The sequence below is a fragment of the Lynx rufus genome, unplaced genomic scaffold (assembly GCF_022079265.1).
Source record: "Lynx rufus isolate CCGP_SWC_20201006 ecotype Redwood Valley unplaced genomic scaffold, mLynRuf1.p SCAF_11, whole genome shotgun sequence".
Classification (NCBI taxonomy): Eukaryota; Metazoa; Chordata; class Mammalia; order Carnivora; family Felidae; genus Lynx; species Lynx rufus.
Genome location: NW_025814825.1, coordinates 8,598,812 through 8,615,821, shown reverse-complemented (window position 1 = coordinate 8,615,821; position 17,010 = coordinate 8,598,812). Strand labels below are relative to the sequence as shown.

The window sequence follows — 17,010 nt, the reverse complement described above, 5'->3', positions numbered from 1 at the left end:
AAAAACGTTTAAAAAAATCTATGCATTAAAATGCTCACCAGATGCCCTGGTCAACATATCCTGTCATAATAAACTAGGAAATAATAATAAATGCAAGTTATGATATGCTACCGCTTGATTTGCCTAAGAGTCCCTAGCGATGTTCTTTTAAGAATTATTTTTATGCAAATTTTATTTGAAAAAAAAAAAAGGCAAGGTCATGAATGTCCTATAAATTTAGGACCCAAATTTTTCTATCACCCTCTTGTAAAAAACTAAAAGGTAGGGAAAATATTAGTTGATTTGGTAAAGGAGATTTGGCCAAAAATAGAAATGCATTCTTAAAGTGGGAATGATTCATTTTCCTGATTCTGCTTCTAGGCAGCCAAAATCGACTCAGAAAGGCTTTCCAAATGTCAATAGGAAAGAAGGCTTTAATAAATTATATAACGTTGAATTTACCAATTAGTATGTTTTTCTACTTCACCCTGTAAGACTATGGTCTTTAGGTGTAACCAAAAACTCTCATCAGTTCTGGAAATAAAAGGTGAATCTGGGTCAAACAACTTTTAACTTCAAAAGTTGAATTTCATATTTTGTACTCATTGACTCATTGCTTCCTTGATGGAATTACACAATTGTGGTATAGTCTTGAAAGAGTCTCTTGAGAGAAACTACATGTTTTGCTTAAACTTGGGTAATTGCAACATTGGTTATTGGCCAAGAATCTAATTATTAGTTTGCAAGTTCAATTTTATCATAAAAATGTAGAGGTGCTAGTCTTTAAGGAACAAATCCACACTAATCCTAGTTACAATTTACAAAAAAAGAAAAAAAAGAAAGGAAGAAAGAAAGAAAGAGAAAGAAAGAAAGAAAGAAAGAGTGAATTTAAGAAACCAATTCACAAATCAGAGTGGCAGTTTATTGTTTATTACATAAAATGGCAGGAAGACTGATATTGTTCCTAGACTGTGAAGGTAGGGAAGTGTAGCCAGATCATGTAAGTTCGAATATCAGCTCTACCATTTATTAATTGCACAAGTCAGTTAATTTCTCTGTATTTGAGTTTCCTCTTTTGTTAAATAATGTTAGGACCTACCTCCTGGAGTTGATGATTAGTAAAAGAGTTAATATATGTAAAGTACCTAGAATTGTATATGACAGATAAAATACACTAAGTACCAGGGATTATCGCTGATTCCATAAATAGGAACAAAGAATAGATAGGACCATTACTCAGCGAAGACAAAGAAAATGGCATTTTGAATACATGTCATATAAAAGACATCATTGTACAGTGAATGAAATAAAGGTAAATTCAAATCTTTGGACAAATCATATATTCTATCAAAAAGTCAGTGTGAAAATGGGCAAAATAACAATATAGCCCCAAATAAAATGGTAAAGTGAAATACTAACGTAGAATTATTCACACAAAGGACGTGGCACAGTGTCCCACACATAGAAAGTACGACCAACTTCCTGTCATGGTAAAACAAGATGCCTTGCCTTTCATCATTATAGGTAATTCTAAATAACTAATTTTGGTCTTTGAAAAAAATCAAACTACTTGTTACTTCAGGACAGTGCTGGAGACATAGGTTTCACATGAATTCTCTATTTCCTTGAAACTGGGATGCTTACAGTATTCTGTGCTTTTAAAAAAATGTACATCAGGGGCACCTGGGTGGCTCAGGCAGTTAAGGATCAGACTCTTGATTTCTGCTTAGGTCATGATTGCACAGTTTGTGGGATGGGGTCCTGTGTCAGGCTCTATGCTGACAGTTTGGAGCCTGCTTGGAATTCTCTCTCTCCCACTTTCTCTGTGCCCCCCTCAAAGTAAATAAATAAATAAACAAACCAACATTAAAAAATGCACGTCAAATTCTCTTGTTAGTGATTTAAAATAAAATGGATTTGAAAGCATGTAGATATAGTTCAAATTCTGCTATTACATAAACTTTTCAATCCTGGGAAAATTATCCTTTCTAAACTTCTGATTTCTTATCTATAAATTGGGAGAAATCCCTTCCTTTTTTTTTTCCTCTTCCTCCTACTTCTTTTCTTCCCCTGTTTCTTTCTCTTTCTCTGTGTCCTTTTCTTCCTTTCTCCTTCTCCTTCTTTTTCTCCTTCTCCCTCTTTTTAATTACTCACAGTTTTAATTGTTTTGAGATTTGGGGGATTACCCTTATTTTCTTGTTCAAAATTTGAGAAACACCTTGAATGTCAAGGTCTTACTATTGCCTATAATTATGGATATTATATATATACATATATATATGCCTATATATGTGTACATATATAGCCATACATATACATACATGTACATAAATATATGTACACATATTTAAGAATTGTAAAATATGTGGGGGCACCTGGGTGGCTCAGTTGGTTGAGTGTCTGACTTCAGCTCAGGTCATGACCTCCCAGCTCGTGAGTTCGAGCCCCACGTCAGGCTCTGTACTGATAGCTTGGAGCCTGGAGCTTGCTTTGGATTCTGTGTCTCCCTCTCTCTCTGCCCCTAACCAACTTGCATTCTGTCTTCATCTCTCTCAAAAATAAATAAACATTAAAAAAATTAAAGAAAAAGAAATGTAAAATATTATTATATCATATTATAAATAATGCTGCAATTAATATCTTTGCATATAAATTGTTGTCCACATTTCCACATCCCTTTTTTTTATTATTATTAATGTAATGTAGCACATTGATTGATTTGCAAATATTGAACCAGCCCTGCAGCCCAGGAATGAATCCCACTTGATCATGTTGAATAATACTTTTATATGCTGTTGAATTATATTTGATAGTATCTTGTTGAAAATTTGTGCATCCATATTCATCAGGGATATTGGCCTGTAGTTCTCTTTTTTTGCTGGGTCTGTTTGTGGTTTGGGAATCAAAGTAATGCTGGCTTCATAGAATGAGTCCAGAAGTTTTCCTTCCATTTCTATTTTTTGGAACAGCTTGAGAAGGGTAGGTATTAAGTCTGCTTTAAATGTCTGGTAGAATTCCCCAGGAAAGCCATCTGGTCTAGGACTCTTATTTGTTGGGAGATTTTTGACGACTGATTCAATTTCTTCACTAGTTATGAGTCTGTTCAAATTTTCTATTTCGTCACGTTTGAGTTTTGGAACCATGTGGGTGTTTAGGAATTTGTCCATTTCTTCCAGGTTGTCCAGTTTGTTGGCATATAATTTTTCATAGTATTCCCTGATAATTGCTTGTATTTCTGAGAGATTGGTTGTAATAAATCCATTTTCATTTGTGATTTTATCTATTTGGGTCCTCTCTCTTTTCTTTTTGAGAAGCCTGGCTAGAGGTTTATCAATTTGGTTTATTTTTTCAAAAAAAACCCAACTCTTGGTTTCATTGATCTTTCCTACTGGGTTTTTGTTTTGTTTTGTTTTGTTTTTGTATTCTATATTGTTTACTTCTGCTCTGATCTTTATTATTTCTCTTCTTCTGCTGGGTTTGGGATGTCTTTGCTGTTCTGCTTCTAGTTCCTTTAGGTGTGCTGTTAGATTTTGTATTTGGGATTTTTCTTGTTTCTTGAGATAGGCCTGGATTGCAATGTACTTTCCTCTTAGGACTACCTTTGCTGCATCCCAAAGGGTTTGGATTGTTGTAGTTTCATTTTCATTTGTTTCCATACATCTTTTAATTTCTTCTCTAATTAAGTGGTTGACCCATTTGTTCTTTAGTACGATGTTCCTTAACCTCCATGCTTTTGGAGGTTTTCCAGACTTTTTCCTGTGGTTGATTTCAAGTTTCATAGCATTGTGGTCTGAAAGTGGGCATGGTGTGATCTCAATTCTTTTATATTTATTGAGGGCTGTTTTGTGACCCAGTATGTGATCTTGGAGAATGTTCCATGTGCACTCAAGAAGAAAGTATATTCTGCTGTTTTGGGATGTAGAGTTCTAAATATATCTGTCAAGTCCATCTGGTCCAATGTATCATTCAGGGCCATTGTTTCTTTATTGATTCTGTGTCTAGATGATCTGTCCATTGTTGTAAGTGGAGTATTAAAGTCCCCTGCAATTACCACATTCTTATCAATAAGGTAGCTTATGGTTGTGATTAATTGTTTTATATATTTGGGGGCTTCCATATTCAGCACATAGACATTTATACTTGTTAGCTCTTCCTGATGGCTAGACCCTGTAATTATTATATATGCCCTTCTCCATCTCTTGTTACAGCCTTTAGTTTAAAGTCCAGTTTGTCTGATATAAGTATGGCTACTCCAGCTTTCTTTTGACTTCCAGTAGCATGATAGTTCTCCATCCCCTCACCTTCAATCTGAAAGTGTCCTCAGGTCTGAAATGAGTCCCTTGTAGATAGCAAATAGATGGGTCTTGTTTTTTTTTTAATCCATTCTTATACCCTATGTATTTTGATTGGAGCATTTAGTCCATTTACATTCAGTGTTATTATTGAAAGGTATGGTTTAGAGTCATTGTGGTGTCTGTAGGTTTCATGCTTGTAGTGATGACTCTGGTATTTTGTGGTCCTTGCAACATTTTACTCACAGAGTCCCCCTTAGGATCTCTTATAGGGCTGGTTTAGTGGTGATGAATTCCTTCAATTTCTGTTTGTTTGGGAAAACCTTTATCTCTACTTCTATTCTGAATGACAAGCTTGCTAGATAATGGGTTCTTGGCTGCATATTTTTCCTATTCATCACATTGAAGATTTCCTGCCATTCCTTTCTGGCCTGCCAAGTTTCAGTAGATAGGTCTGCTACTACTCTTGTGCTTCCACCTTTGTATGTTAAAGACCATTTATCCCTAGCTGCTTTCAGAATTCTCTCTTTATCCTTGTATTTTGTCAGTTTCATTATGATAGGTCATGCAGAAGATCGATTCAACTTACATCTGAAAGGAGTGCTCTGTGCCTCTTGGATTTCAATGTCTGTTTCCTCCCCCAGATTGGAGAAGTTCCCAGCTATGATTTGTTCAAGTACACCTTCAGCCCCCTTCTCTTTCTCTTCTTCTTCTGGGATTCCTATGATACAGATATTGTTCCATTTGATTGCATCCTTTAGTTCTCTAATTCTCCACTCTTGATCCTGGATTTTTTTATCTTTCTTTTTCTCAGTTTCCTCTTTTTCCATAATTTTATCTTCTAATTCACCTATTCTCCCCCCTGCCTCTTCAATCCATACTGTGGCCACCTCCATTTTATTTTGCACCTCATTTATAGCATTGTTTCATTCATCATGACTATTTTTTAGTTCCTTGTTTTCTGCAGTAATAGCTTCTCTGCTGCCTTCTATGCCTTTTCAAGCCCAGTGATAAATCTCATGACTATTATTCTAAATTCTTGTTCAGTTATATTGCTTATATCTGTTTTGATCAATTCTTTAGCTGTCACTTCTTCCTGGAATTTCTTTGGAGAGGAATTCTCCCATTTCATCATTTTTTCTAGTTTTCTGTCCCTTATAAGTTTTGAAATCTTGTTATGTGCTCTGCATCTGTGAGCACTGCTATATTAAAGGTGGGGGGGATCATACACACTCCAGGGCCTGGCCCTTCAGGAGGTGTTTTTTGGAGAGTGTTACTTGCTCTCTGTTGTGACTTTTGTTATTTTATTTCTCTACTCATAGTGATGTTTTGGACCCTCCACCAGGTGTACTTTGATTTGTTCCTGAAGTAGCCCTGGAAAGGAAAACAAACAGACAAACAAACAGGAAACAAAAACACGCAAACACACATACAAATAAACGGACAAAACACACACACACACACACACACACACACACACACAAACAAAAACCATACAAAAGCAAAGAAACAGAAACACCAGATTCAAGTAAAGAACAGGGTGGAGGCATTGCTGGGGGAAGAGCATATACAAAGAGAGAAATGGCAGGGGCAGGGACAAAGAGAAAGTAAACATGGCCAGGGCAGAGAGACTAAATGGCTTAATCCAGAGAGAGAGAGAAAGGAAAATAAAGGAGGCAGGGGGGAAAAATGAAGATAATGTTACCTAGACAGAGAAACTATCTGGCTTGATTATTCCAGAGAGAGAGAAAGGAAAGTACAGAAGGAGATGTAGAACATGTATCAAGGGAATAGATTAAATATGTCTGCTTAAGCAAACAAACAACCAGAGTAACCAGACTAGAGGAGGGAAGAGATAGGAAGGGAGAATATATCTAAATAACAAGAATTGTCCTGGAATTAATCCAGGCTATGCAGCATCACTGGTCTGGATGATACAGCCGTCTGGTTGCACAGCATCTATCTGGCTCCCGCAGAAACGCAGTTACCCCGCACGGAGGGGCGTGGTTTGGTGTAGGCTGGTCCCATCTCCACAATGGGCCCTGAGGCCCCGCCTTGGTGTTGGTTGGGTGTGGGGGGCGGGGGGTTGGCGATCCCCCAGTCTCTTCACGACCTGCTGGACTCCTTTCCAGTCGTCCTCACTGTGCTGCCGGTGCAGACAGGGGAGTCCTTCTCGCTCCACCGACTCCCTTGGCCTGGCGCTTGGCCAGGATTCAAAGTCCCACTCTGTGTGCTCTAGCACTGGGGAAGCACCTCTCTGTGTCTCGATTTGTGGTCCTTGCTGGCTTTCTCAGTGCTGCCGCATTTCAGGGAGGACCGCCTTTTCCTGATGCGGACTGCGCCACTGACCTCGCTGCTGAGCCCCGGGGGTGGCGGAGTGGTGGACTCAGGCAGGCTTTGTCTTTTCCCACAGCACTCCAGGGAGCAGGCCGCATTCTCCTACTGTGGACTGCGCCCCTGATCTGCCACCGAACCCAGGGCTGGCTCCCGTCCTCCCCAGGTGCATGAACAGGGAACCGGCCCCTCCATAGTTAGAGATGGGATCCTTCTCAGTCCCAGACTTAGGTTTTCCTCTTGTCCAGATACAGTCCTACACTTCCCCAGCCACTCTTTCTCTTCCCTTTGTCTCTCCGCAGAAGGGGATCCCTCCCCTCTATGTCTACGTGGCCACTTTTATCTCTCCCAGTTTGCTATCACCCACCTCCCTATGACTTCTCAAGTTGTCTCGTTTCTTCCTGGTAGAGTCAGTCTCTTTTCCTCCCAGACTTTTGGGGTTCAAAGTCCATTGGCTTCAGCACTTCTTTGTTTGAGAGACGTGGGAAGTACCCGTCTGCCATGTTGGCCCCTATCCACATTTCCACATACTAATGAAGATGTATTTAAAGTGCAAGTATAGTAAATTATCAGGGATTTAAAAAATTCTATTATAATTGCGTAGAAGAAAGACCCCAAAGATTTAACCCTGACCATACTGTGTTATGTTGGAAGCTGTCTTCCAAGAAGTTCCTTATGGATGATATTATAGTACAGGAGGCTGCTTTTGGTAAAGAGGCTTAATATATCTCTAAAACACATATGCTGTTTATTTCTTGGCTCCAGGTAGATATGCTCCTTTTACCTATGGTGCAAATGATTTCTTTTGTCTGTGTAATGTGTAATGATGAAAGTCACAGAAGATAATGCATTGTTTGTTGCAGGTGTTTTCATGCCCAAACAAATAAGAAAGGACACACAATGCAGAGCAACGGGTCCTGAGAAATATTCTAGTAATAGTGACTCTAAGTGAAAGAAATAATTGCATTTAAAATATTTCTTTAGATTTACCTAAAATGCAATCTGAAGACTTCTAACCTTATCATAAACTGAAGGCAATTATTTTATGTACCTTTACACATTTGAAAATTCCTTTACCATTATTTCCATCATCTATGCTGAAGTAATTAAGGTTGAAACATGAATAAAAATCCTCTCATGGTGGAAGCATATCAGAACCTATATGGGCTGGGGCTGAGAAATGAGGTTCAATGACAATAATGTTGCTGCCTCATAAGGTACCTCCAATGTCAGTATTTATTCACTCTGATCTACTTATTATTTATTTTGCTATTTTCCTTTTTATCTTTTATGCATATTTAGTGTCCAGATCCATCATGCAAACAAGATTTGTTGGCCTACTTGGAACAGATTAAGTTTTACTCTCACCAACTGAAAATCTGCAGTCAAGTTAAAGCTGAGATCCAGAACTTAGGAGGAGAGCTCATCATGTCAGCTGTGAGTACTGCCTGGCATTTTTACCATCACATATAGAAGATGCTTGAAACAAAGCAGCTACACCCCTCCTCACTTCACCAAATCTTTTAGGTCCATGTAAATGAGAATAAACTCAATTGGAGTGTATTAAATTGCATGAAATTAAATTAGCAAGGAATTGAACTACAGAAATGCTATGTCAGCACAACTTGTCTTTATTTACAGATTTTTAGAATGAATCAGGATTTGTAAGCCACTTGGAAAAGAAATAGATATTAATTTAGAGAGAGGTTTTCTGACTTCAGAAAGTGTGGAGGTGAAACTCTGAATTGAATCTTGTAATTTTTATAAGATAAATGCCTATGGATTTGCAAATCAATGAAAAATGGCTTTATTACTATTAATTGGTATTCATTTCCCGATTAATCATTTCCATAGCATAGAAATTCAGGCCTTGAAAACTGTTATTTCTATATGTAATTGTAGAAGTGGGGCATGATAGAATATATATAGATTTGGAAAAACTTTCATAAATTCTTTGGTGACCCTGAGTTTCAAACCACTATAAAATGACCATGTTAGAAATAATGTCTAACTTTTCTACTCATCTTTTAATAACAGTAGATCATTTCTCTAGAGTGGGTATGGTAATAAAATAATATTTGATATCTATAATAGTTTCAGTTATCAGTGACTTTGAGAAGGACATGGACCAAGATTGTAAATTTAAGTTAAAGTGAAGCATCATGAATGTTCTAGGAACTTATATTCATGAGGACAAATGATAACAGCATACTTATAAATTTTTAATTTTAGGACTTCTAAGTCCTGACATTGGACTTTCCCTCAGTGAACCAACATGCTTTAAAAGAACATTACTGCAAAAACAAAAACAAAAGGTTACCATCAAGAGTAGAAGGCAGGGAACTAATTTTTATTGACTATCTAGCTCTTGCCTATATTTCATTCCATTTGACCCTCACGATTGCATGCCAGAGAGATTATTTATTTGCTTGTTTTATTCTCACCAACACTGGAAAAAAATGACATTCAGAAAAGTTGAAAACTTCCCCGAGGTCATACTGGTAAATGTCAGAACTGGAGTTTACCTTCAAAGGCTTGTGTCTTTTCTATTCAGGTGGACAGACTGGAATCTATGATGACACTGATTAAAAGCACTGATTACAAGTGGATAATTTGGAAATTGTGTCTAGTAATTATTAGAGATAAAAAGTATTTCATTGCATTGCAATTTTGTAAAGACACAAACCATCACAACCTGTGTAACACTGGTGCCCTGACATTTTCAACAAAATGTATTTTAAATAGTCACGGTCTGTATACGCAGAGACCTATGTGGGTGTATGAATACATACATGCATATAAATGCACATATATGCATATATTCATGCATATACATATATACAAATTTTAATATATTGTATCTTTACTTTGGATTATTAGACATAGTCTTCATTTTCTCATTTAACATTAAACTACTTTAATGTGTAAAAGATTATTTATTTGTAGACCTAAGTCTGTCTTCTATTTACTTTTGTCTATTTTACACAGCCACACATTCACCATCGATGATTTGCAAATCCTGAATCCATATGAATGGTATTTTCCCATTATTTACTACTTCTGCAGGCTGTTGAAACTAACCTTTCACCCCCCAAAATACTGTTAAAATATGTTACTCTTAATTGTTCTTTCAAAATATAATTTCCTCCATATGTACAAATGGGTTTGTATTTCCTGTTTGGTACCATGATTCAAATTCATGAATTTACCCGTATTTTCAGATAGATTAGGCACAAGTTTACAATCCATGATTTACAATTTAAAAGCTGAGTCATTACATAAAATAAGGAATAGCATTGCAAATCCAAAAGCATTTTGTCATCATTTTGCCTACAATTTCCATTTAGAAAAGATAAATCTGGATAAAAGAAACATTACATGCCCCCTTTTATATACCTTACAGCCATCTGCCTGCAGGTAGATCCTGGAAAGCATTTTAAATACATTTCATTTACATGTTCCTAGGAACACTTGCTTTAATCTCTTAGTGACCCTGAGTTCTTGTCATCTTTCCTTTTTAAATTGAGAGGAGGCTCTAATCTATGTCATCCTTTTTCTCTGAAATCTTTTGGAAAGTAACAAGCATGATTGCAAAGCAGACAAACTCATTAAACATCACAGGAATTTGTTATTCAAAACTAGATTATCCAAAGTTCACTAAATAAAGTTTGCATTTCAAAATCAGGTTCATGAAACATTAATGTAGAAAATATAATTGATTAAAAGCAAGTAGGTAGAGTGCTTTCTGGGTCTGGGGTGTTAGGGGTTAGGATAAAGAAGATGAATCCATAGCATAAAGGAATGTGAAGCTCATTCTCATAATAGACCATTTAGTTAAAATGATTTTCTGGCTAATCTTACATCTGTCTGCAAGCAGTTATTCTGAAGTTACATGTTTTATTTAGAAGGAAGCCAAAGTGTAGCTAGTCCAAAACCCCAACTATGATTTGAGCATCTCTGTGTTCCGTGTTATAGATATCTGGAGGAAAGATAGATGAATACAGGATGCCTCCTTTAAGATTAAATACATGCAAAATGAGAATACACAAAACATACCTATATATACAAAAATGACTCTAAAACAATATAATAACCTATATAATAGCAGTATGCACAAAAGCAGATAGTAAGAGGTGAGGGAATAATGAACTGCACTGAGGTGGCAGATGGGCAACAGAAAGACTCATACCTGGCTTGACTCTAATTTAGGCCTCAACGAATAAGTAGAAAACAAATGTATACTCATGGGAAGGAGAGGAAGAGCATTCAAGGTAGATGGCATAAATGAAATAAAAAGATACGAACTGGGAAAGAGAAGGAGTCTATGGAAATAGCCGACAGTCTGATTCGACTGGAAATATTTGTTTTTGGCACTGTTGGTGGGGAATAGAAGAGATGCTGCAAACAGAATAGGGACTATTTAAAAAGGGTCATTTATAACATTTTAATTTTACCCTGCAGGACATTGAGAATAATTGAAAATTTTTAAGTTTGAGATGCGCATAAGCAGATCTACGTATTTGGAAATTAACTCTTTTTGACAAGGTGGTAATAGATGGAGAGACAAAGAACTGGGAGAGAGAGGAGGAGTTAGGAATGATTTTTAATTTTTTTTAATTTTTTAAGTTTATTTATTTATCTTGAGAGATAGAGAGAGCGAGTGAGCACATGCACATGCATGCTGGGGATGGGCCAAGAGACAGGGAGAGAGAGAGAATCCCAAGCAGGCTCTACACTGTCAGCACAAAAGCCCAAAGTGGGGCTTGAATTCACAAACCCTGAGATCAAGATCTGAATAGTAGTCAAGAGTCACACACTTAACTGACTGAGCCACCCAGGTGCCCCACAGAATGGTTTTTTAAAGTAGTCCAAGAGAATAAAAGCAATGCAGCCTCAAAGAAGCAAAAGAAGAAAACCCGGATTGGGGCCTCTGTGGAGAACGGAGGTGGGAGGGCCTCAGGAAAGCCTGGGGCAGAGGAAACACCCCTAAGCACAGAGGTTCAGGTGGAAACCCCTTCCCCACCACCAACAACCCCCAATGCCCGCCCCCCCTCCCGGAACTAGTGTGGTATGTGGAGCAGCTGGAGCTGGGGCTCAAGATGCAGAACCCCAGTCCAGAATCGACAGGAAGGGCAGGCTACTGAGGCAATGAGAAACCTACACAGTGAAAGAACCCCAGTGCCTGCTGATGTGTTCCTTGTCTATGGACAACAGGCTCAGATAGAAGCTCAGGTGCACAAAAACTGCAGGTTCTCAGGACTGCAGTCTATATAGTTCAGGTGCAGCCTGTAGGTAAGGCCACCAGAAAGAATAGCCCAAGGGTCTGCAGGCCTACCCAAGGTCACCCTGGACACTTGATGAAGACTATAGCTTCAATTTATTTTATTTTATTTTATTTTATTTTATTTTATTTTATTTTATTTTATTTTATTTTATTTTATTTTATTTTTTTAATTTTACACACACAGAGTGAGTGAGCTGAGGAGGGGCAGAGAGAAGGAAAGAGAGAATCTTAAGTGGGCTCTGCACTCAGCCAGACAGGGGGGACTGATCTCCTGACTCTGAGATCATTACCTGGGATGAAGTCAAGAGTCGGTCACTTAATCCACTGAGCCACCCAGGCGCCCTAGGTTCAATTTCTTTTAGCCTCTCCTCCAACCTGGAACAGTTACCCTCTATGGGGAGTGTGGGGGTTTGTTCTGAGTGTGGAACTTTTCCAGGAATGCTCTGACAGATGGGGGGTTAGTCTATGTACGGCTGCTCAGTAAATTTGGTGTCATGGCTGTTGGGTAGATGTGAGTCCAGAATTTTGGTTACTATCAGACAAGCACAGACCCATTTGTAGGTTCCGGTGAAATGCCTTCTTGCCAGAAGGAGGTCCATTTAGAAAAGCTCTGCAATAAACTAAAGTGAGTGTTCAGTATCTTGTAGAAAGAATGTTTTATTCAATCTTTAGGATGAGATTAAGCAGCTGTTTGTAATAAGGATTATTGGGGAAGCTATATAACTGCATATGGGTGCTCCCCTATAAATGGATGTCCCATCAAATGGTATAGTGCTTTATGCCATGATGTCACATTGCAGTAATAAAAGTATTTTTTGACAAAAAAAAAAAAAAAGGTGAACTCCTGGATTAAGGCAATAGTGGATAAGAATGGAGAGGGGTGGATCCATGCAAGAAAAAACTCTGAAATAGGGGTTGATTAGAGTCCATCTTTTGAGTGATAAAAGTGAAGAAGAAGGAAGAATTGAGACTTACATCCAACGTTCTGAGATTTGGTAGCTTACTTAGTTAAAACTGGAATCATGAACCAAAAGCTATATGTAGAAGGAAGAGCAGATTAGGAAGGGTAACATAACTCACTTGGGTTTTACTTGTTGAATTTAAGTGACTAAGTGGCATTCAAGAAAAAGGTCTAGAAGTTGCTGAGGATATGATTCTGGAACTCAGAAGAGAAGTATGAAAGAGACATAGATGAAACCACTCCAGTGAAAGTATGTTAAATAAGAAAAAAATAGCTGAGACAGAGATCCAGATTGTTTTTTGCTGTTGTTGTTGTTGTTGTTGTTGTTGTTTTTACATCCAATGATTCTAATGTGCCTCTGTCAAATATGGAGACTTGGCTGTGGCAGTTTAATAAAACTGAGAGTTTACTATCTCCATAAAAACTGTCTGAGAATGGGCAATCCAAGACTGTTACAGAAGCTTTGCAAAATTTTCAGGGAATCAGACACTTTAGTCTTCCTACTTTATTACTCTTGGCTTCTGGCTTTCAATTTTTATCAAGGTCAAAATATAGCTTCTCTGGCTCTAGCTATGGCTTTTATATTCTGGACAGGAAGAATGAAGAGGAACAGAAGCAAACATCCTGACATTTTTTTAAGTTTATTTAGAGAGACAGAGGGAGAAAGACAGCATGAGCCGAGGAGGGGCAGAGAGAAAGTGAGAGAGAGAATCCCAAGCAGGTTCTGCATTGACAGTGAAGAGCTCAACACGGGGCTCAAACCCATGAGCCATGAGATCATGACTTGAGCAGAAACCAAGAGTAGTACACTTAATCGACTGAGCCACGCAGGTGCCTCCATTCCTTACATTTTTTTAAATCCCCTTCAAAAGCTTTCACTTACTTATTACTGGCCAGTATTTACTCATTTGGCTATATATAATTGCAAGAGATGCTGAAAATATAAAATGTGTCTATTTCTTTGTGTATGTTTTCATGTACTCACATGGATTCCCCCAGTTAAATCTGAGTTTTGTTTCTTTGTTAAGGAAGAATGGAGGGGCGCCTGGGTGGCGCAGTCGGTTAAGCGTCCGACTTCAGCCAGGTCACGATCTCGTGGTCCGTGAGTTCGAGCCCCGCGTCGGGCTCTGGGCTGATGGCTCAGAGCCTGGAGCCTGTTTCTGATTCTGTGTCTCCCTCTCTCCTTGCCCCTCCCCCGTTCATGCTCTGTCTCTCTTTGTCCCAGAAATAAATAAACGTTGAAAAAAAAAATTAAAAAAAAAAAAGAAAGAATGGATATAGGGTGGCAACTATCAATTTCTTTGATATCCTTCTACAATGATAAAAATCATATCAGTACTCACATTTATTATAATTATCTACTTTTTTAATATATATTCTCCTCTAGACTATAAGATCCTTGAATATTGTTGAATGATTGAAGGGATAGTAACCAAAGATTATAAATAATGCAGAAAATTCAGGTTGACTGAGTCTTAATATGCATATCAGGTTTTACACTGAAAAGGTATCTTTATATCTTTTCCAAAGCAGTATCAGTAACATGGTGAAGGCAAAAATTAGGTCATAGTGGGCCAAATACTGAGTATGCAGTGACAGAAAAAAAAGTGGTAGCGAAACCTAAATTTTCCAGCAGTTTGTAGTTGAAAGGAAGGAGAGAGAGAGAGAGAGACAGACAGACAGACTTAGGGGGAGGAAGGGAGGGAGGGAGAGAGGGAGAGACTTAAGGGGCAGATGTAATTGCTAAAACTCCTGTCTCTCCTCCCCCACCCTTCCTCCTCCTCCCCACCCTCCATCCTCCTCCCCCACCTCCTCTTCCTCCTCCACCTCCTCCTCCTTTCGGTTTACATTTTTACTTATGTACTTTTTAAAATGGAAGTAATTGAGTAAATGTTTAGGTAAAGAGTAAGAAGAAGCTGTAAAGAACAGATCTATGAAAAATTAAGACCACAACGGATAGAATAAAATTTTAAGTAAGGGAGAGGGAATGGAATTAGGAAAACAAGTAGATGTATTAGGTTTGGAGAGAAAGAACTCTTCTCCTGAGGGATAAAGATTAATGCAGATATAAACATAAACACATTCAGATTCAGATGATTGGATCTTCTTGCTGATGGATCCCTATTTTGATAAAATGGGAGGCGAAGCTTACTGTTAAGATTGATTTGAATGTTCTATCCCCAGTTTTACTTTAGCAAAAGAAGTAAGTAAATATGTCCATGTCTTTAGACACTTTTCAATATTTCTTGGACAAGAAAATAATTGAAGTTAACAGCAGCGATTTGAGGTAGGAATCAGAGATATTGTATGCTAGACATCGTTCTGGGTGGATTATGGAACCTGACTCAGCTTCAGTTTATCCTTCAATCACATGAAAATGAAACCAACATGGCCTTCAGTGGCTATCCTCTCTCAATGAAAGCAGGAGTATATACAAATTTAATTTAAAAAATGATAGCAGAACATGACAAAACTGTATAATCAAATATTCTATTGCAGGTTAGTTTCCATAGCCACCCTGACTTATTAATGTACCAATTTAGTAATACAGTAAAAATAGAATTCTAAGAAGATTAAAATGTACCTGGGTTACCTAAGGGCATTCCCATAAATTTTTCATCAATTGTTCTTCTAGTGTCCTTATGCATGGTGCCGAGTGGGGAAAACAATTGTGCTTTATGAAAGGAGTCTCATAATAAAGAAATAAATATTTTTATAATCTAGATTGTATGTACAGAAAACAAAATTCAGGAGAAAAAACTTAAAATGGTTTTAAACCGTTAAAACTACCCTTTCCCCAAATGCTATGCTTTAGGCCAACAATTCTTTTATACTGCTTAAAACTGATTAATTATGTAATTGCCACATTTTGTTGTATTTCCTTTAATGTGTTTAATTGCACTCCCTTACCCTGAGGCAGGTGTGCCAAAGCCACAATTTTAAAAATTGGATAAATAAATAAAACTAATCAGTCAGGGGGGAAAGATCAGCAAGATTGAAAATTTGCCAAGCAACTGCAATTCAGCTGTAGCAGAAATCAAGGGGCAGTGTGCATTCAATTAGGAACGATAGAGAAAAGCAACAATACAGCTATTGACCAAAAGAGCCACTAGGGCCTACAGAACTCAGGCAATCGAGTACAGAATGACTTAGTAGGTTAATGTGCTTGCCACGTTAAGACATTAAGGGAATTAGTTAATGAGCTTTCTCAACCTCCTGCAATCATTGGTAGTCATCAGGAAAATTGGGAAAAGTAAAAGATTTGGAAAATTAACTGAAGTATTCAGACATTTTAAAAACAGCTGGGAGGTATATGAAATGGAATGAGGAAGATATAGGAAATGAAGAAGGGGGGGAGGAATGGGGTGAAGGGCAAGGAGCAAAAGTAAAAAGAGGAAAGAAGACACTTTGCCAATAAATTTAACTCTCTACAGTGTTTTTTAGCTGTTTGTTTTTAATGCTAGGTAGGAGGCAAATGGAATAATAGATCTTAGTAGTTCAAGGAATATATTTAAAAACAAGCAAAAGTATGGGAGTGTTATGTTCTCTTATATTACATTGTAGTGAAGTAGACCCGGAAATTCTCTTGGTTTCTAGGTAATCTAATGTCACAATGGATTAGATTTTCCTGAGGCCTCTGATTGTGCTATGCATCCAGGTGTAATAGCACTTGAAGGAACATTGGAAATAATCTGTTCATGTTATATCTAACTCAGAGTAACTCTGTAAACAAATAGGTCAAGGATTTTCAAAGACTTGCCCTGATCGTGAAGATACCTAATGGTAGAGCCAGGACCAGAATCTAGATCTTGTGTTCTTCACTTTATTGCTACTGAAAGTAAGCCCAATGGCCTTCTAGTAGGTTTAGTGCCAAAGGGCAGGAGGTGGTGTTGGTACACTCAGCTGGGGTGGTGCTACAGGTCACAAGAGATAGGGAAGGGTTTTAGTTGAGAGGTATGGGAAAACACTGACTGGAAGCACTCTTCAGCTTCAACACAAGAAGCCAATGTGTGGTAATAGGGAAACTGGTGGACGCCAAATTAGAAGACCCACGTTGTGATCTAGACATCAATCTCTTTGAGTCTGTACCTTCATCTATCAATAAAACTAAAGTTTAGGATTAATTGAGCTCTATGGTCTCTTTTAACTAAGAATTTATG

The 17,010-nt window shown here is 37.8% G+C and overlaps 1 protein-coding gene across 1 annotated transcript in view; it reads left to right on the top strand.

The window, feature by feature from the left end:
- CTNNA3 (catenin alpha 3) overlaps positions 1-17,010 on the top strand; it is a 1,681,070-nt gene that overhangs the window by 1,610,063 nt on the left and 53,997 nt on the right. The window contains exon 16 of the mRNA XM_047071866.1: positions 7,908-8,042. Coding sequence (XP_046927822.1) covers positions 7,908-8,042 — 135 coding nt within the window. The remainder of the gene's footprint in view (positions 1-7,907; positions 8,043-17,010) is intronic.